Source organism: Rhinichthys klamathensis, unplaced genomic scaffold (assembly GCF_029890125.1).
Source record: "Rhinichthys klamathensis goyatoka isolate OS25496 unplaced genomic scaffold, OSU_Roscu_1.1 h1tg000417l_1, whole genome shotgun sequence".
Taxonomy (NCBI): Eukaryota; Metazoa; Chordata; class Actinopteri; order Cypriniformes; family Leuciscidae; genus Rhinichthys; species Rhinichthys klamathensis.
This window is the reverse complement of record NW_026606915.1, coordinates 541,152-561,462: the sequence shown is the minus strand read 5'-3', so window position 1 is coordinate 561,462 and position 20,311 is coordinate 541,152. Positions and strand designations below refer to the sequence as shown.

The window sequence follows — 20,311 nt, the reverse complement described above, 5'->3', positions numbered from 1 at the left end:
CCAATAGAGCGTTCAACGTTGACTGTGATATCCGGCATTCCGCAAGAAAATCAGAAGAAAGCCAGCGTTGGGCACGAGTTGGTGAGAGATGAGATCACCCGTACCGGACGGATTAGAATAGGTATTAACGTTACACCCGTATTAACACATTCAGGCTTTCGTTTGACTATTAAACAGTGGCCACATGTTGACAATATCGGACGGACCAGAGGCAGGTTTTGATGGACTCTTGATCTGGCTAAGTGGACGGAGTGATCTGTTTAAGGGAATCTCATATCTGACTCATCTAGTATTGTGACTTCACCAGATCAGAGCGTTTCTGCACTCACCAACGATTCCAACCTCAAGACCTTCTAACACGGGTAATTTAGCTGACCGAGCTAACAAAATAGCTCGTTTCAGCCTTTTCAGTTAAACTGTTACACTCATTAAATAATGTAATTAATATGTTAACTAAGCTTGTTTCAGTTAGCAAACACTTTTGATTCAATTGAGTTCAGTGTCATTGTCACTGATACCTTCTAAATATCATCTTGTAATAACCCTGTAGATTATGATATCGAATACTTAAATATTAAATACACACACATATATATATAGTGTGACAAGTCTCTAATGTTTATTTGAATATAAATTCATGTGGGCCAAGTGTCTGTTTATTACTTAAGGGGAAATGATCTTTAAAATTTTTCTAGTGAGTGAAATAACAGGTTTTTGTATCCCCTACCCCCCATTTTGACCTTTAATAATAATGCTAAAAAGATTAACCTCAGCTAATTATTTGGGATGTCGTGTGAGATATGTAATATTGTAATGATAATTTTAGCTTTTGCTTTCCCTTCAATGTGAACTCCAAATGCCCCAAACAAGATGGTTTCCTGCTTAATGAAATTGAGGGTGGGGATTTGCTTATCATGGGTCAGATCTGGGTCTGATTCACAGTGTTTTTTCCTCTCTGCTACCAAATTCTATGGTCTGCCAGTAAGTTAAGAAAATTCCTAAAAATGGTTCTTTTGGTATTAAATTAATGTGGTCCCCTACTTTGAGTTATTAATAAGGTGGTTAAGCGGTTTCAAGGAAATTCTAGACAAATGTTCGGAATATTATGAAGCAGTGATGTTGGATTACTGATGTTAAGTTTCTCAGGTTTGTAAAACATTGGCTATTACAAAGAAGCCTAGCCTAGAAACCCAAAAAATTAGGGTGTTTTTCAGCTGTCATGACACAGATAAAGTGATCTGATCGATGATAGCATACACGTCAAAGCTAACCTCAGGGTGAAGTCTGAGAGTCATTATTAATGATGACATCAAATTAGCACAAAGATGGGGTGAATATTGAACATTTTTGTTAATGAAATCTGTTTAGTTTCATCCCAGATACTGTTAAGTTTGTATTTTTTGTGTATACAGTGGGGTGGACTTTTAATATTGATTTACTTTAAGCTACATGAAATAAACCATTAAAGGACAAGACTCACCCATTGTACTGGATCACAACATTTCTGTCAGTTTAGAATCAGAATGAGCTTTATTGCCAAGTATGTTTACACACACAGGGAATTTTTTATATAAGAGTTATAAGAGGTTTGCATATATTTACTCAAAACTATTATGTCTTCATTGGGTAAATGCATTGTTTGTATACATGGTGTATCTGCATAAGATGATAAAGGTGATGTGTGTAATGTGTTTTTTTTTAATGTCAATGTCTCATCTTACTATGCAGATTCAATATTGATGCTTCACCTTTAAAAGTGTAGTTCGCCCAACAATTTTAAAGTTATAATTTAGAATTTTGTTGTTTTAAAGCTGTATGACACTCATTATTCTGTGGAACACAAAAGAAGATTCTTTTTTTTTCAAACTGTTTGTTAAATGTCAGTGTCCACAAAATTAAATTCAGTGGGGTTCAAAACAACATAGACATGGGCACACTTTTATTGAAGATATTGTTCAAAATATCTTATTTTGTGTCCCTCAGAAGAAAGCCATACAGGTTTGAAACGACATGGGGTTGAGAATTTTCATTTGTGTGAAGGATCATTTTAAGACAAACATTTTAATTTTTTGTGTTTCCACCCCACTCATTTTCCAATCTGCTGTGTTGTTCTTCTCAAGTGAAGGATGAATCACCTGTCATTGAGTGATCTGTGTTGCCTTTTCTGCTGTCCACCGTGCCCGAGCAGAATAGCCTCCAAGCTGGCCTTCCTTCCTCCGGAGCCCACTTACACCCTCATATGTGACGAGAGTGGCAGCCGCTGGACCCTCCACCTTTCTGAGCGTGCGGATTGGCAGTACTCTGCCCGGGAGAAGGACGCCATTGAGTGTTTCATGACCCGGACATCTAGGGGGAACCGAATCGCCTGTATGTTTGTGCGATGTTCTCCCAACGCTCGCTACACCTTGTTGTTTTCCCATGGTAATGCTGTAGACTTGGGTCAGATGAGTAGCTTCTACATCGGCTTGGGCTCCCGCATCAACTGTAATGTGTTCTCCTATGACTACTCTGGTTATGGGGCAAGCTCAGGGAAGCCTTCAGAGAAGAATTTGTATGCTGATGTGGACGCTGCCTGGCATGCACTAAGAACAAGGTGAGAGTATACCTGAAAGCCACTTCATTCCTGTAGTTGTTTGAGGCTTTTCACAAACAGACTGTTTCTTCTGTTGTTGTCATCATCAGTTGTTTATCAGGTTTGCTTTTTGTTTTTTGTCTCTTACATTACATTTCCCCATCTGAAGTCACACTGGCCTCTTACTACACTTCCTAAATAGAATGACTCTATTTAGTAGCACTAGTAAGATTTTTTTTTTATGTTTGTAAATATTGCAGTTTAAAAAACTTTTTTATTGTAATATAGCCTACTTCAAAAATATAATTAAATTTACATTTATTTGTATAGAGCTTTTCACAATACATATTGCTTTGCTTCATATTGTTTTATTCTTCATAAGAGGCTGGATCCAAACTGGAGCTTGCGTAATCTCTAGATACCCAGAATGCAAATGGAAAATAATTATCGTAGCTGCTGTTCATAGCATTTCAAGCAATAGATAGTCATGCGCATTTGATCTGATATAACTGGAGTGCAAGGTTATGAGATGCTTGGCTAAAGAGATGTCTTTAATCTAGGTTTAAACTGGGAGAGTGTGTCTGAGCCCTGCCTGGACATTATCAGGAAGGCTATTCTAGAGTTAAAGAGTCAAATTTGAAAATGCTCTCCCTCTTTTAGTGGACTTAAATATCCAAGGTACTATCAAAAGTCCAGAGTTTTGTAACCCTAAAGAGCATGATGGATTGTAGCGCGACAGAAGATGAGTTAAACACACAGGAGCTAAACCATTTAGGGCCTTAAAGATCAGTAGCAATACATTGTAATCGATAAGGAACTATAGGTAACCAGTGTAGCGAAGATATGATACAATTTTCTTGACAATATTTTCTTGACCTTGTTAGAACTCTAGCAGCTGCATTTTAAAATAACTGTAGCTTGATTATTGAGGGATGCAGGACCACCTAGTAAAGCATTATAGTAATCTAGTCTAGAGGTCATTAATGCCGTTCTAACAAAAACTTTTAACGCGCTCCGGCCGCCCATCCGCACTAATTGTGAACTTAATGAACCAATTGTCTGCCTGGTGCCTCGAGAACGCACTCCCTGAAATAGGCTCGAAGGTGCAAATGATTATCCGTTATCTCTGCGCAAACCTCGAAAATGCAAACCCGCGAAAACGCAGACGGCGCGCACATGCGCATCACGTGTTCAGTCCATAGGTATGCGAATTTGAATATAACTGTGCGCATGCGTGTAGTCCTTCACAAATCAACCCTCAACAAACTACTTGTCTGGTCTTAAAAATGTATAATACAGAAATTTTTGTTGCGTCTGCGTAGCCAAGCGAACCGGAATTATTCCGACAACGTTTTATCTATACAGAGGTAAAAGGAGGGAGGCCTTCGCAGGGGAGAGACTAGTAGACACTTCAGGACTGCGTTGTCGTCTCGTCCAGGTGATGGTCCTTCATCAGATCTGGATCCGGCGGACTGTGGAGACTAATATTAGCGTAGACGCCATCCTTCTTATGATGTACCAAGTACATCAGGATTTATGGGAATTACAGGAATTTATGGTTCCCGGTTCCGGCTGATCTAAGCTATGCAGCCTAATGCTGGACACCAAAAGATAATCGGGCTGATTTTGGGCCGATTTTCCCCCTTCCGACAATCCTAGCTATGTCCCGATTATCTTGATGGTTCTACAGATTATCTTATCAGATTTTCCCTGGGTGTGAGGTGTGTTAAGAGTGTCCGAACCTGCTCGGAAGAACGTCGGAGCCCCCCCGGTCGCGAATCGTAAATATTCAACATGTTGAATATTTACGATCAGAAATCCTGATGTGTGGGGGGAACCCCGATGACAAACGTGCGCACGCTCTGGAGATTATCACGTGAAACGAAACCATATCTAATCAGAAAGCGAGATGATGGAAGACGGAAGCATAACAAACGCAGTCATGGCGTTGCAAAAAGTTAAATTGATGTGGACAGCAGAGATGGAGGATCAGCTTGTTGATTTGTGGCAACAACACGAATGTTTTTCTGTGAAAATCATTCCAAACACTATCATCGCAATTTCTTCCTGCATATCGTCCGCCAAGCTTATTCTGAAGTCTCGCGAGATTTTGTGAGATTTCCTTTGTTCACAGTCGAGACTCTGGTTGAAAATCTGTTTGTGTGTGGTGTGCTGTCTTTGTCACATCATGGCACACCACACACCATAGGAGCAAAACGCTTAAATCTAGGATTTTGATCTAGGATATCCTGTTGGAAAATCCTCGCAGATACCATTTCTTTCTAAAAAGGAACATAGTTGTGAGGATACTGCCTTTTTTAGTATCTTTGACAGAAAAGGTAGATTCGAGATCGGCCTGTAATTGATTAATTCTGTGGGATCAAGTTGCGTTTTTTTCCAAGCGGTTTAATCATAGCCAACTTAAAAGTTTTTGGTACGTATCCTAATGACAAAGATGAATTAATGATATTAAGAAGAGGATCTATGACCTCTGGAAGTCCTGGAGGGCCACTGTCCTGCAGAGTTTAGCTCCAACCCTGATCAAACACACCTACCTGTGAGTTTCTAGTGATCCTGAAGACCTTGCTTAGCTTGCTCAGGTGTGTTTGATCAGGGTTGGAGCTAAACTCTGCAGGACAGTGGCCCTCCAGGACCGAGTTTGAGGAATCCTGGTATAGGGTCTAACATGCATGTTTTCAATTTAGATGATTTAAAGAGTTTGACGATCCTCTCCTATAGCAATGAATGAATCGAATTTTTCGTCAGGGAGACTACAATGCGCTGCCTGATGCGTAGACGGTTGCATAGTTATAGTTTTTTCCCTGATATTATCAATCTTGTTAGTAAAGAAGTTCATAAAGTCATTACTGCTGTGCTGCTTGGAAACGTCTGGGCTTGAAGCTTTGTTTTTCTTTAGTTTAGCCACTGTTTCAAAAAAATACCTAGGGTTTTGTTTGTCTTCTTTTAATAGGGTTGAAAAATAAGCAGATCTATGCACCCGTGCTCTCTTTCCATGAAATGCGAAAAAACAGTAGTTTTGTTTTCTTCCAATTTTGCTCCATTTTTCTGGCTGCTCTCTTAAGGGCCTGAGTGTGTTCGTTGTACCATAAACTATTTTCTTTAATCTTCTTGAAACGGAAAGGAGCAACTGTGTCTAATGTGCTGGAAAAGAGAGTTAAAAGTTTCTGTCGCAATATCAAGTTGTTCTTCTAAGTTATTTGGGATGCTGAGATGATGAAACTGATCAGGAAGATTATTTATAAAGCAATCTTTAGTGGCAGAAGTGATAGATCTAACATATTTGTAACACGGAGTCGGCCTTGCAGCCTTGGCTAAATAAAATGAAGTTTACACGAGACTAGATGATGATCTGAGATGTCATCGCTCTGCTGCAGAATTTCAACGGCATCCACATTGATTCCATGTGATAATATTAGATCAGAGTATGATTACGACAATGAGTAGGTCCTGACACGTGTTGTCTAACTCCAGTAGAGTTAAGAATGTCTTTAAATGCCAATCCCAATGCATCTTTTTCGTTATCCACATGTATATTAAAATCACCAACAATTAGGACTTTATTTGCAGCCAGTACTAACTCTATCAAAGAATTTGCTGATTTTCTATCAAAGTCTGTATGGTGCCCTGGTGGCCTGTACACTGTACCCATCACAAATCTCAAACGTGATTTATCATTTACACTAGATATTGTTACATTAAACACTTCAAAAGAATTATATTGAAACTAGACTTAGTAATTCTGAAAATATTACTATAAATTACAGCAACACCTCCCCCTTTGCCTTTCATACGAGGTTCATGTTTATAACCGTAATCTTGGGGAGGGTGGACTCATTTAAAGTAATGTAATGGTTTGGCTTTAGCCAGGTTTCTGTCAAACACAGCACATCTAGGTTATAGTCTGTAATCAGATCATTAACAATAAGTGCTTTTGAAGTAAGGGATCGAATATTCAGCAACCCGAGATTTATCATTTGTTCATTTGTATTATATCTGTTTTTTATTTGTTGAACATCAATTACATTTTTAACCTTAGATGGGTTTGGAAGTTTTTTGTATTTCCTAATTCGGGGAACAGACACAGTCTCATATGATGATATCTAGGTGAAAGAGTCTCTGAGGTCCGATAAATCCCATCACATAGTGACGTGAGACAGCTAGCAGACGGTCGGTTTAGCCAGTCTGTCGTCTTCCTGACCTGAGCCCCTAGGAGAGAGAAGAGAGTTACTAGAAAGAAGAGCAGCACCATCCCAGGAGGGATGAATACCATCTCTTTTCAACAGGTCAGGTCTGCCCTAAAAACTTTTCCAATTGTCTATGAATTCTATATTATTTTGCAGACACCACTTAGACAGCCACCATTGAGTGAGGACAGTCTACTAACTATCTCAGTCATCACTCCTTCGAACAGGAAGGGGGCCAGAGCAAATTGCAGTGCCTGACATCGTACTTGCGAGTTCACACACCTCTTTAACGTTTATTTTAGTCGAACATCATTAGTGCCGACGTGAATAATAATCTTAGAGAATTTACGATTAGGATTAGTCAGTACTTTTACATTTTCTTTGATGTCAGGCGCTCTGGCTCCCGGAGCCAGACATAGGCTGGCTTGGACATGGTTCAGACATAGGCTAAATGGAAGATTTGAAATGGGTCTGTAATCTGCCAATTCATTTGGATCTAGTTGTGGTTTCTTAATAAGAGGCTAAATAACAGCCAGCTTGAGAAGGGTCTTGGGACATGACCCAGAGTCAGAGACGAGTAGGTAATGTTGAGAATGGGCTTTTCTGCTACAGGTAACAACTCTTTCAGTAGTTTTGTGGGTATTGGATCTAATAAACATATTTTTTGTTTCTTTAGATCTACCTGTCATATAGTTGTAATGCACTGCAATAATTAATTCTTGGGATGGCAAAGCTGAATTCTCAGCAGCCAATACTTTAGATTTCAATGTCACATGATTTTTCAGAAAACATATTATACTGATTTGGTGCTAAAGAAACATTTCTTATTACTATGTATGAATGTTGAAAAATGTTGTTCTGCTTTTTTTTTGTGTGTGGAAACCATTAGTCTTTTTCAGGATTCTTTGATGAATAGAACATTCTTAAGAACAGAATTTTATTTAAAACAGTAATCGTTTGTAACATTATGAAAGTCTTTTACGGTCAATTTTATCAAGTGATCATTAAAATTCTCATTTACTGCAATAAATGAGTACGATAAAGTTTTTTTCCCACCATTTAAAGCACTTGTGCCACGTCTCTTGTTTAGTGTATTGTTTTTGCAAATGGTGTGCAAGTTAAATATAGTCTAGCTTTTATATATATATATATATATATATATATATATATACACTGATTGGCTTCATCACTCTGTCTCCTCTCCACCAGTAAGCTGGTGTGTGGTGAGCGTTCTGGCGCACTATGGCTGCCGTCGCATCATCCAAGTGGATGCTGCACATTGGTGGTGGTTTGAGGAGATTCCCCCTTCCATGTGAAGCGCTTTGAGTGCCTATAAAAGCGCTATATAAATGAAATGAATTATTATTATTATTTTAAAAACATGTCTTGAGTTGAGACCCCTGCATTCTGTTCCATTGACTTTAAAAATGCTTCTCAAGAAGCATTTGTCCTGTGTTCTTGTCCTTTTTCCATCCTGCGCCTTTTTAAACGCAAGAATGCTGTGTGAACAGCGTTTAAAACGTGTTAAGTGAACCTGACACCATTCTGTTTATACACAGCAACCCCCCAAAAATATGTAGATTTGAACATCCCAAATACTTCACATTCATATTCCTATGGATCTATAAAATAATTACACAAATATTTTAATATCTAGCCGGTTTACTCTGCTTTTGGTCTTTGTCCTTGTGAGTTCCTAGGGCTTGGGGCGATATATTTAATATTGCCTTTACCCCTTGGATCCCATCCCCCATCTGCGTGTCCTGTGCTTTTTTTAAATCCTTTGGAGTCCTTTGCGATGAACTCATAATGTCAAGAGTCATGTTTTGTTTCAAACTGCGGTTATATTTAGATTTTTGAAGAGTGCAGCAAAGGAAAGTTTAATTTCCTCATAGATGGCTGAATCACACTAACTCAGATCTCAGATGGCTGAAGTGTTTTTTTGTCTCCCAGTGGCAGCTATTTGAGACACTGTGGACATAGGCCTAGAGAAACTATCTCAAGGCCGTTCACTGTATCATGTGCCCTAAATCCGTCTTTCCGTACATGCGTGTCATGTGGGGTTACTGGTCATGAGAACTTGGTTAGTTAGTTCTGTTAATTGCTTGTACTTCGATGTAGCAAGATTTTGCAGTTTCGTCGTTCTTGCAAGAGGGAGAATAACATAAAACATTGTGGTCACAAACACAAAGCCATTTTGTGAGTTAGTGTGTGTGTATAACAGCCGTGTGCTGCGTCTGTATATGTGTGCATGCATGCATGCGGTGTCAGAAAGTACAGCTGATGCTCTTGAACATAGTCCAGGCTGTTTGACAAGTCATATCCCTGAGGGTTAGGTCGTACCTCATGAAGCAGTCCCACGCTGTTCTTCTGGTCACTTTCAATGTTCCCACGCATTGCCATATCAGCCACAGAAGATGCATCAGGCCGTCCCACACAAGGACACGGTTCAGATTACAGTGCAGATAAACTAGTCTGACTGACTGCCTGCCACTCTGAAGAATATAACTTTATTGTGTGTTTATGTAATTATGTTTGTGTAAGGTGTTTTATGTGTTTTGAGAGAGGAGTAGAAGTAGGCTGGCCCATCCAAATCTTCTCTTATTCCTATAAAACTGTGGCCCCTGCTGGGATTTTTTTTCTTTTTTTTTTTCTTTATTCATAAAAACACATTTTTTAGCTTGGTAGGTCACCATTGTATGCAGTTCTTTCCCCACCATTTCTGGAGGATAATTGGCATTTTAATCTCATTTTGTTAAAGATGGCCAGCATTGCCTGTTTCATTATTATTAAGTTGATTGAATATGATTAAATTGATAGATTACAGATCTCCAAACCTTTTAATTGAAGAAAAGCAATCGAGACTCTGGTTGAAAATCTGTTCGTGTTTTCTTTTTTTTTTAAAAGAACATTTGTGGAAGGAGTCTTTGGACTTTAAATGTTTCACTGCAGTAAAGTGTTTTTAAAGGCACATATTTCTGTGTTTGTGTGAGGGCTTTGGGTTTTCATCTGCTTTTCAGTTTTTGATGGTTTAAACATCCCTCAAAAATATAATCTTCCCAACAGCTAGCATAAAGAGCACCTGCCTTTTAGATGTCTGTTGAAAATATTTGCCTTGGAAATTCTCCATCTGATCTCAATAGACGAGAGTGCTTATCAGACCATGCTGATTGACTCGGCGAGGCGTGCAACAAAGCTTTTTTTTGCTCATCCCTTTGTTGAGTGGCCAGTGATTATATGATTTCTAATCACAAAAAAGCAGCTTTTACATCAGGTAGCAAGATCACAGTTTTGATTGTGTACCATGTCCGTTTACTGAGTTCATTGATCACTCTGTCTGGGTTTATGTGAGATTTACTGTACATGATTCTTCTTATTACAAGGCTACTTATGAATAAATGGACATTAAATGTTGATTTGACTTATCATGTGAAATGAAATTCATGAAACTAAACACTGCAAAGAAATTGTATAGTATTGGAAATTAGTTGTCAGACTGATTATTCAGTCGACATTATACAAAAAATTTGAATTAATTTAAAATTATTATTTAAATCAAATTTGTGCCTCCTTGACCTAGTAAATAATTTGTAGGTGTGTATAACAATATTGATCATTCTGGCTGATGGAAAAAACAATAATTGTATTTTGTGTTATGGATGATATCGTAAACGTATACTAGTATACACGACAAACATGTTACTTGTGCATAGTAACTCACTCCATCATGTGTTTTTTAAAGCCACAATGAAATGGAAGTAGAGGCAGATCTTTTCTTTCATATTGTGAGGTACATTTGAACTGATTATCAAAAAAAGAAATGATCAGACAAGAAATTGGTTCTGTCCATCATCATTTGTTGACTGGATTTTGAAATGTGCGTTTGGACTCAAAAATGAATTTGAGCTTGCAGTCGATTGGGGCGGGGTTTAAATAAATTGAATGATTGGAGAAGTCCGGCATAGGGAGAAGTCAGGTTTCATCAGAATTTATTTTTCCTCAAGAAATGTATGGGATACATGGATGAATTAATTTTGCTAGTTAATTTTTATTTCATTGCGGGAAAGCATAGTCCTCTTAAGAGTTAAACTTTTGCCATAACCTCTTGCTATCATTTTAATATGGTGCTAGATGATGATCTAACTCTTAAAATAGGTGTAAACAATTAAATATCCAATACCGATACATATCCCAATTCCCAAAGATTTCCCAATCAAGCTTGAAGTATAATGTTCATGTTTTTGCGAGTGCTCAAGGTCAGTCCCAGCTACTGCTACAGGCAGCATTGCCTTGCTGAACCACAGCAGAGAATCATTATGAGATTGTTTATACTGTGTAATGTTAGTGTAGGACAGCCACACCTTCTGTCTGCTCAGCCAGGTGAGTCAGTGTTGAAACATCAGGTGGTGTTGTCGCACGCACATAGACACTAAGCATTTACGAGAAGAGCGGATGGCACTGGGAACTCCAGTGCAATATTTTGCCGCAGACTGAATTACTCGACTTGGGCCGGGTTCATATCTAAGGGGTTGGTCCGGATAAGACCATCTGTTATCACAGCTAGCCATTGCAGCATGTGTGTGTTTCATATAGGTATTTGCAACCAGGCTTGGTGAATGTAAACTTCTACCAAACAGAACCATCTGGTTTCGTCTTCAAAACAGTAAAACGGTGATGTGTATTGTCTTCCAAGTCCAAGAGTCTGAGACTTCCGGTGAAAGGAAGAAGCAAAGAAAATGGCTTTTGTCTGTGAGAGAATTTTCCCACCTCAGAAGACGATGACTGATGTCATAAAGGAAACAACAGTAGCAGTTGTATTGAATGAGACCCCTGTGCCCTCCTTCCTCCTGAAGTGATATAATGACCATTGTGCTTGAGTGTTTTTGGGCTGAGAGCTGAGAGGAGCTCACTCGAGAAGCCTGTGAGAATTTAGTATCCGTCTTTAATGGAGCGCTCTGAGAGGTGAGGGGGGAGGTGCCAGCAGCCAGTTCTCCAAGTCGAATATTGATTGGTTGCCTAGCAACTGATTCCCAGGGAGTCCCAGAGGGACAAGCCTGATTGCAGTCATGAAAACATTGTCTACCCAGGAAGTAAAAAAGAACTTCCTGATGGTGTCACACAGCAGGTTTTTGTATCTAAAAGTTTATCAGTGTAGACTTGCTGTCAGCCAGCTGCTATATTAAATTAAGAAAGGTAGTCTGGTACATGTTATTGTTTATCTGAACAATTTATGATTTGTTGTCAAGGCAACACATAGTGCTGATTTAATTTTCTTATCTTTATAGCCAACATATTGAGCAGTTTGAAATGAAATGGACGTACTTCATTTAGTGTTTGAGTACTCTATAAATCATTAGGTCTTTGGTGAGGCCCTACCATCTTTTTCTAAGGCCCCGTCCACACTACTGCGTTTTCGTTTAAAAACGGAGACCTTTTGCTACGTTTGCACCTCCCGTCCACACTAAAACGGAAAAAACGGAGACCCAAAACGGAGAAGTTTAGAAACGCTGCCGACCCGTTTTTCGTTTTGATTCTCCGGAGGGCGTTTTAGTGTAGACGGGTCAAAACGGAGGACTTTAGAAACGATGACGTAGTAGAGGCTCACGCTCCGCTCTCTGATTGGGTGTCATCAGTCATGGCGTAGCCTATATCTTTGCTAGCAGCTGTTGTACAAGTAAATTCTGCATTTTACAACGCTATAACTGCCTACATGCGCCGGAGTCAAGCTATTATTCGAGCGATCTGTGACAATTCCCCGTGTGCAGCGGCGGCGTTGACCGTACGGAGCGTCGGTTTGTGGTTAACCCAGAGCATGGTGGGATAATTTTATCAATGAAGTTGTGTTTACACCGGCACGCGCATGCCCAGTGTTGGTGAATGGTCACGTGATCCGCGTTTTCAGTCGTTTTAATGTGGACGGAGATCAATTCTAATACGCAGCTAAAACGCTGGTGTGGACGGAGATCGTATTCGTTTTAATTATCCGTTTCTAAACTAAAACGCAGTAGTGTGGATGGGGCCTAAAACTGACTAAAAAGCCATTCCATAGACCAGGGGTGCCCAATCCTGCTCCTGGCGATCGACTGTCCTGCACAGTTCATCTCCAACCCTAATCAAACACACCTGCCTTTAATTTTCAAGTGATCCTGACGTGCTCTGAAGACCTTAATTGGTTTCTTCAAGTGTGTTTGATTAGGGTTGGAGATGAACTGTGCAGGACAGTCGATCGCCAGGAGCAGGATTGGGCACCCCTGCCATAGACCATCAGACTTCTCCAGAATCTGAAAGCATGTTTAAAAGCCTGAATATGTACTTAAAATGAATTAGAATTGGTCATTATTGAATTACGGTTCACATTGACCATGCCTGTCAAGCGGCAAAAAGATGTTATAAAAAAAAAAATTTTAATGTGAAAATAAAAGGAGTCCATCTTCATACACGATAATGGTTAAACTGATAATCATGATTATTTTGCTCAAAAATGAGTAAATTGAACAATATTTACCATTTAATGTGACTTCTGATAATGCATGGTTTTGGTGAGTGCTTTGTAATTTTATATTATTATTTATATATTAATATTATACTTTATGTTAGATATTTTTATTTTATGAAAGGTAATTCAGTTGCAAATGAGAGATCGCTCCACAAATGCAAATTCATCAGACAGCAAAGAACGATACTAGTCTTTTTTTCATTTAGCCTTTTACATGATTAAAACACTGCAAACAGACGACGGCCATGTCGTTTTCAACTGCTTTACATTATGAAAAAAAAAATTGGTAAAACCTTAAGAAGCTTCTATCAAAAGCTAAACCATGAAATTTTTTTACTTTGTATTGTAGCACAGAGGTTGCACGGACCATTTATTCGTCAACCATGATCGCAAACAATATGCTCAAGAATCATGTTTGGATTATTACATGTCACATATTTAGTAGAATTATTAGCAGCAAATCGCACACGCAGCCTTGTGAAGGAATAAAGACTGGCTGTATGACATTTAGAATTTCACAATAAACCTCGCTAAACTCTAATGTACATGTTTGTCACTTGTCAGATCATCAGCGCTTTTTTGCTGCCAGAGAGAGTGCGTGTGCATGGTTGCCAGATTAAGTGAAACACTGGGCTGAAAATTTGTCCTTTTAAGAGAAAAGCTCTATTTGGTGGATTTATTCTCTTGTCATCTGGCAACCCAAGCAGGAAAGTTAGCAATGTAAGATAATGGAAATGTCTTAAGACGTTTTCAGGTTAATTAATCAGCAGGGCAAATATTCCGACGATTATTTTTAATTAATTTTTTACCACGATTAATTGTGCAGCCCTAATACAAGTCAAATAAGATACACATTTTACTTTAAACTTGACAGACTGGATGAACTGTTGATTGGCAAAATCTGCAAAATCTAAATTCCTGCTTGTTCATTGGAAAATAATAACAGCACATGTGTTTTAAACAACATGAGGGTGAATAATTAAATAATTTTTATGTTTGAAACGAACTGTTCCTTAAAAAGAATGCTCTTTTTGAGAATGACTTGGAGTCCCTTCTCCTTTTTCTCATCCTTGACCATCTGTTCTGCCTCTCTCCAAAACACATTCCACCACCTCTCACATGATCACACAGAGTAATGTAGAATCCTGTGATTTTTGTCCCTGAGGACAAAATTGATGACTGTATTGGTCTCAACGGCCCATTGTATAAGCTGAACAAGATTGCGTGTTTTTTTTTTTTTTTTTAAGGTGGCATGAATGTGTAGGTAACTGAATGAATGAATTGTAATTCATGATGTGTTACATGTGAGGTCCACTTGTGAATCAGACGCAAATATTTATATTTATTTTGGTCATACAATGACAATTTTCAGTTTCAACTTAAAACCAGTTCTATCACCTTCTGTTTGCCAGCAAGACAGCAGTCAAGTATTACTAGAGAACTGAATGCAACATTCACTGCGCATTTTAATGCTGTGTAATTGCACACTGGACAGAGTACAATGTACAGCATAAGTCGATTGATATGTGTTAATATACGCTTATCATATGACCTACTTTTGGGGTAATTTCTGTTTACTTCTCAGGTCCATGATCTCTTCAGCCAGACCTCTCTGTGGCACTGCAGTCAGCTGACTAAGTGATCATGCGCTTTGTAATATGACATGGAATGTGGACACACCGCCCCCTAGGATAACCAACCTTTACACCATCCTCTCCATAGTAGAAGCGTTTTGATAGTCACGTTGTCATTTGCTGATTTAAGTACAAATGTTCCTTCTAGTTTCACTGTACAAGAGAATTGAAACTGATATACTTGGATTCTTGACTCTCACTGGATTCCTTGAAATAATCTGTTCTCATGGCTTTTTTCTAGTAATTGATTAATTGATCATGATCATGCAGTGATTACTGTCATCAAGCTCACTTTTCAGCATACTCTTGAATGCATATCGTATTAAATTGCATATATATGACTGGTCATCATGTTCGAGCATACGCAACTCTCATTGAACAAAGTTTACAAAGAGTGATGGTTTTTTTATCATCCCTGTTGGAATATATTGAGAAGCCAGTATGTGTATCCATCGTCAGAAAATACATTAGCGGAACAGTCTGTTTTACTAGTTATTTAAAAAACAACATTATATAAGGTGCGTCATCAGATTTAAGATGAACTACGGTGCAAGTGCGTACGGAACCGTGGGCGGAGAATATTACTGAATATATCAGTAAGTTCGTGTTTTTCTTAAATAATCGGTTATTAGACTAGAATTATAATATATATCAGTGCATACAAAACAGCAAAAAAAATAAAAATAAACGGTAACACTTTACCACAAGGCTTCATTTGTTAACATTAGTTAACTACATTATTTCACATAAACTAACATTATTAAAATCAAAAGTTGTATCTGTTAATAATATTATTTAACGGACCTAACATGAACTAATGCTGAACAGATGTATTTTCATTATCAAACATTAAGATTAAAATATACTGTAACAAATGTATTGTTCATTATGGAAGCTTGTCTCCGCCACTGAATAAAATAAAAATAAAAACATAATTGCGACTTTTTATCTCACAATTGCGAGATAATGAAGTCAGAATTGTGAGATATAAAGTCGCAATTCTGAGAAATAGTCGCAATTGCGAGAAAAAAAGACTATCTCACAATTCTGACTTTTCTTCTCACAATTGCGAGTTTACATCTCGCAATTCTGACATCTTTTCTCAGAATTGCGAGATGTAAACTCGCAATTGTGAGAAAAAAAGTCTGAATTGTGAGATAAAAAGTCGCAATTACCTTTTTTATTTTTCATTCTGTGGCGGAAACAAGCTTCCATAGTTCATTGTTAATTTTATTAATTAATATGATAGAACATATAATATAATTAATAGAACCTTATTGTAAAGTGTTACCAAAAGAATATTTTCTTTTTCCCTTTAAGCAATCACTTGGTGAAATGTAATGGAATAGAGACTGATGACTGCAAGCAGCTTAACTTGCAGGAATGTTGACTTTAATGACTTAAATGTTTAAATTGTTCTAGTATCTGCTCTTAAATTTTGGCTCACGCCTATGGCTTTTTGTAAAAGTAATATCACTTAAGTTGGGCATGTCAATTGAGGTTATGTAATGGTTATGAACAGTCTTTTGAAAGATTCGGTCATTCAAGATAACTACAAAACACCAAGCGTGCTTCCCAGTTTGTCTGGTTCTAAAAGTGGGTTAAACAACCTGTACTCTTGATTCATGATAATTGTGTTCTGATCTCAGCATCATCAGTGTAGGTGTGTATGTGCGTCTGTATTTGAACTCATCATTTGAATGTCATCTTCTAGGTACGGGGTCAGGCCAGAGCATGTGATCATTTACGGCCAGAGCATCGGTACAGTCCCTTCGGTGGATCTGGCCTCTCGGTACGAGAGCGCTGCCGTCGTCCTTCACTCCCCTCTGACCTCAGGCATGCGGGTGGCTTTTCCTGACACAAAGAAAACGTACTGCTTCGATGCATTCCCCAAGTGAGTCTCGAGCAATTTTACCTTAGACTCGCCATCTTTTCATAATTCTTCCACCACAATTCCCCCCTCATTTGTCCTGTGTCTCACACCAATTAGACACATACTGTTTCATATCACTGTTCACGGCACGCCTTTCTTTCAGCAGCCATGTTGTGGACGAGGCACCTGGTTGGTTCATCCGTTTTCTGCACTTTAACCATTACTGTTATTGTGTGCCCTCTAGTGACACATATCTTCCAACAAGTAGTTCAGTGTTTGTGCACTTGCATTTTAAAACAAGTTATAATGGATAAACAGTCTGATTTCAGTTGAAATTTATGTTTTCATGCTTGATTTAAAAAATGTATTTTAATTTTTATGTAAAAATGTATAAATGCAATGAAATATATTTTTAAACAATTCAAAGGTTTCGGGTCAGTAAGATTTTTATTTGAAAGAAATCTACACTTTTATTCAGCAAGGGCACATTAAATTGATAAAAATGACTTTTATCATGATTTCCACAAAAATATTAAGCAGCATAACAGTTTTCAACTTTAATGATAAGAAATGTTTTTTTGAGCACCAAATCAGCATATTAGAATGATTTTTTTTTGAAGGATCATGTGACACTGGAGACTGGAGCAATGGCTGTTAAGAATTCAGCTTTGCCATCACATAAATCAAATACTTTTAAAATATTCTTAATCTTTAATATATTTTACTGTTAATAATATTATATTATTGTTCGGACTGTCAGTCCAAATCCAATTTTTGTGGATATCCGATTGGAATCCAATCGGATTTATCAAGCGTGAACGCCAAAAAATCACATGAAATGCGATTTTTACAAATTTGTTCTGAGCTACATTCATGTGTGGTTCGCATTTCTGGAAATCTGTTTCAGTCTGACCACTCTGATCGGATTTTCTGTGGTTTATGTCACTTTCGCACGCCACGTAAAAAGTAAACGTCAGACGTTGTTATAGGAAACATGCTGAAAGTCACTGCAGAAAGCAGGTTGTGTCGAGACGTCCTTGAATTTTGATACCGGCGGAGACGACAGCACGGAATACCAGCCTCCAACGTTTCAGAAGACGCAGTAGTCCAGCACCGCTTTTACATTGCCATGTTGTAAATAAGAAAACATCTGTGTTGCAAACCCCTCCATGTTTTTGGTGGATACCTACCAATGCAACATCATTGCCAAAGAAACCACTGATATGCTGGAAAACAAAAGAGCGCCTTGCGATACAGTGTGGACCGTCGATAATTTAGATCAGATTCAAATCGGATACACAAATAATCAGTGTGAACATAGCCTAATTTAGGAATAAATTTCAGCTAGATACTTATGAAGGTTAAAAAAAAAAATTTTTTTGTTTTAGAAAGACAAAGAATGTACATTTAAGTTAATGCGGGCAGTTTTTATTAATTTTTTTTAAAGGAAAATGGTGTTCTTTAGATGGCAGTAGAAAATACTGGACATCCAAAGCAGCACTTTTATACCTCAAAATCAGTTTTTTAGTTTTGTTTTTGTTTTTGTTGTTGTTACAATTGCCCTTCGTCTCATGTACAAACTTCACAAAGCACGTTATGATGATTTAAAAGACACTGTATTGCAGAACACTCTGCTCATGTGTTTTTTGTCTGTTTTTTTTTCTTTAGCATTGATAAAATCTCTAAAGTCACGTCTCCGGTGCTGGTGATCCACGGGACGGAGGACGAGGTGATAGATTTTTCCCATGGGCTGGCCCTGTACGAGCGCTGCCAGCGGCCCGTGGAGCCGCTCTGGGTGGAGGGTGCGGGACACAACGACGTAGAGCTGTATGGACAGTACCTGGAGCGCTTGAAACAGTTTGTGGCTCATGAACTTGTAAACTTATAAATGGACCTCAAGATTAGGACTTCCCTTGATGAACATGCCCCTGGTGCACAGATGGGAACTGTGAACTTTACTGGGGGGGGGGAGGTTTTCTCACCATTTTTTTGTTTTGTTTTGGTTATTTACTTAAGGTGCAGTTCTCCACGCTATATAGAAAATGGGGTGCAGTCTCCTTGCTGCCTTCCTTAGGGGTGTGTTCATGTAAATGTACTTCTACAGGTGTGAGCGAGGGGTCTGATGTTTTGGTGACCCGACTGTAAATGTGTCTTGATACCATGTACTAAAGAATCAAACCCATTCCATTTAAGTCAAGTTTTTGTTTTGCTGTATGCATGTTATAATATCATGTAATGGAGTACTGTACAAACGCAGCATTCTGACATAAACAATTGCCATACAGGGGATGCCAAATACTCAGAATATTAAACTTTGATACATTACTTTGTATATACATGTTTCTAAAAAAATCTCTGCTTGAGTACAATGTGTTCTCACACTTGTCTATGTTTTACTTGTCTTAGACCTTCAAAACAATGCTGGACAATATGACAGTAATATCTGTTTTAACGGTCAAATAAATAAATAGACTTTTCAAATAAAGAAACACTTGAATATTGTGGCTTGCAATAGCCCAAATCAAACACACAATATGCTAAAACTGTGCATATGCCAATATGTCATATTAGTAACAGTCTTTTTTTTTTTTCACTTTTTTTAAATGAAAATAATCCATTTGATTACACATATAATGAACTTAACACTTGATTCTGTTTGGAGTCATTGCATTGTCTTTTATTCAAATGTAATTTATACTGTCTTGTGTCTCAGAAAAAACCCATATAAAGAAATGCACACAACTTTTTTGTTGTTATTGCTTTCAGCCATGATAAGGCAGTTACTCTGGACCGCTGCTGAATTTAGACAGCAACATTTCGTTTCTCTTTCGAGAGCTATTGGGACATTGAACAATGATCTTCTCTAATGTAAAAGAAGACTGCCACCCTGTTCCACTTTGAAAAGAATTTTCATTTGGATGGCGTTTTTTTTTTTATTTCCTAAAGGACTTATGAAACTGGTGATAATGCTGTTATTACCCATGAAAATTGATTTATTATATTACATATGGCACGGAAAAGATTTTTACTGGTCAGACTGAAGCACAAAGTGACATGCTTCAATCTTTCCAGACGTGTTGTTTTTGTTTTTGTAAACATCCATTGTAAAAGGAAATTGCTATACTGTATGTAATTATGATCTTGAAATAGTTATAATACAAAATTAAAATAAATTGGAAATAAACATGTATTTCAGAGAGTAGAGAACTAAAAGTATTAAAAGCCTATTGTGGTTGTCCTGGCTGAGTTTTCATGTGTGCTGATCTGCAACACACATTGCCCCCCCCCCCCCATAATTACCCCCATAATTATGTAATGATGAGTCATTAACGTAAACTCTGTAAAGTCAGATCTTCACTTAGCATAAGATATTTCTATAGTACAGTACCTGATTTTTAACTAGTATGATTTGGAATTTGATAAAGCTGTAAGGTCTTAGTAAACCTCTTACACAGATCTTGAGCCATCTTCTTTCTCATTTTTCTGAGAAGCAGGCGTTTAATTAACCCAACAGCTCAATTTAATTGCTTT

General features: G+C 37.9%; 1 protein-coding gene across 1 annotated transcript; it reads left to right on the top strand.

Annotated features, from left to right (window-relative positions):
* Positions 1-45: 45 nt before the first annotated feature.
* Positions 46-19,112, top strand: abhd17b (abhydrolase domain containing 17B, depalmitoylase). Its single transcript, XM_056235224.1, has 4 exons — positions 46-362; positions 2,121-2,593; positions 16,622-16,801; positions 18,449-19,112. The coding sequence occupies exons 2-4, from the start codon at positions 2,127-2,129 to the stop codon at positions 18,666-18,668; spliced, it is 867 nt and encodes a 288-aa protein (XP_056091199.1). The 5' UTR covers positions 46-362; positions 2,121-2,126; the 3' UTR covers positions 18,669-19,112.
* The last annotated feature ends 1,199 nt before the right edge of the window (positions 19,113-20,311 follow it).

What these genes read in the sequence shown, in the direction of transcription:
- abhd17b (XM_056235224.1), top strand. Translation starts at nt 2,127, where the DNA reads ATGAATCACCTGTCATTGAGTGATCTGTGTTGCCTTTTCTGCTGTCCA. An exon ending in TGGCATGCACTAAGAACAAG is followed by an intron (nt 2,594 to 16,621) that starts GTGAGAGTATAC and finishes GTCATCTTCTAG; the next exon opens with GTACGGGGTCAGGCCAGAGC. An exon ending in TGCTTCGATGCATTCCCCAA is followed by an intron (nt 16,802 to 18,448) that starts GTGAGTCTCGAG and finishes TTTTTTCTTTAG; the next exon opens with CATTGATAAAATCTCTAAAG.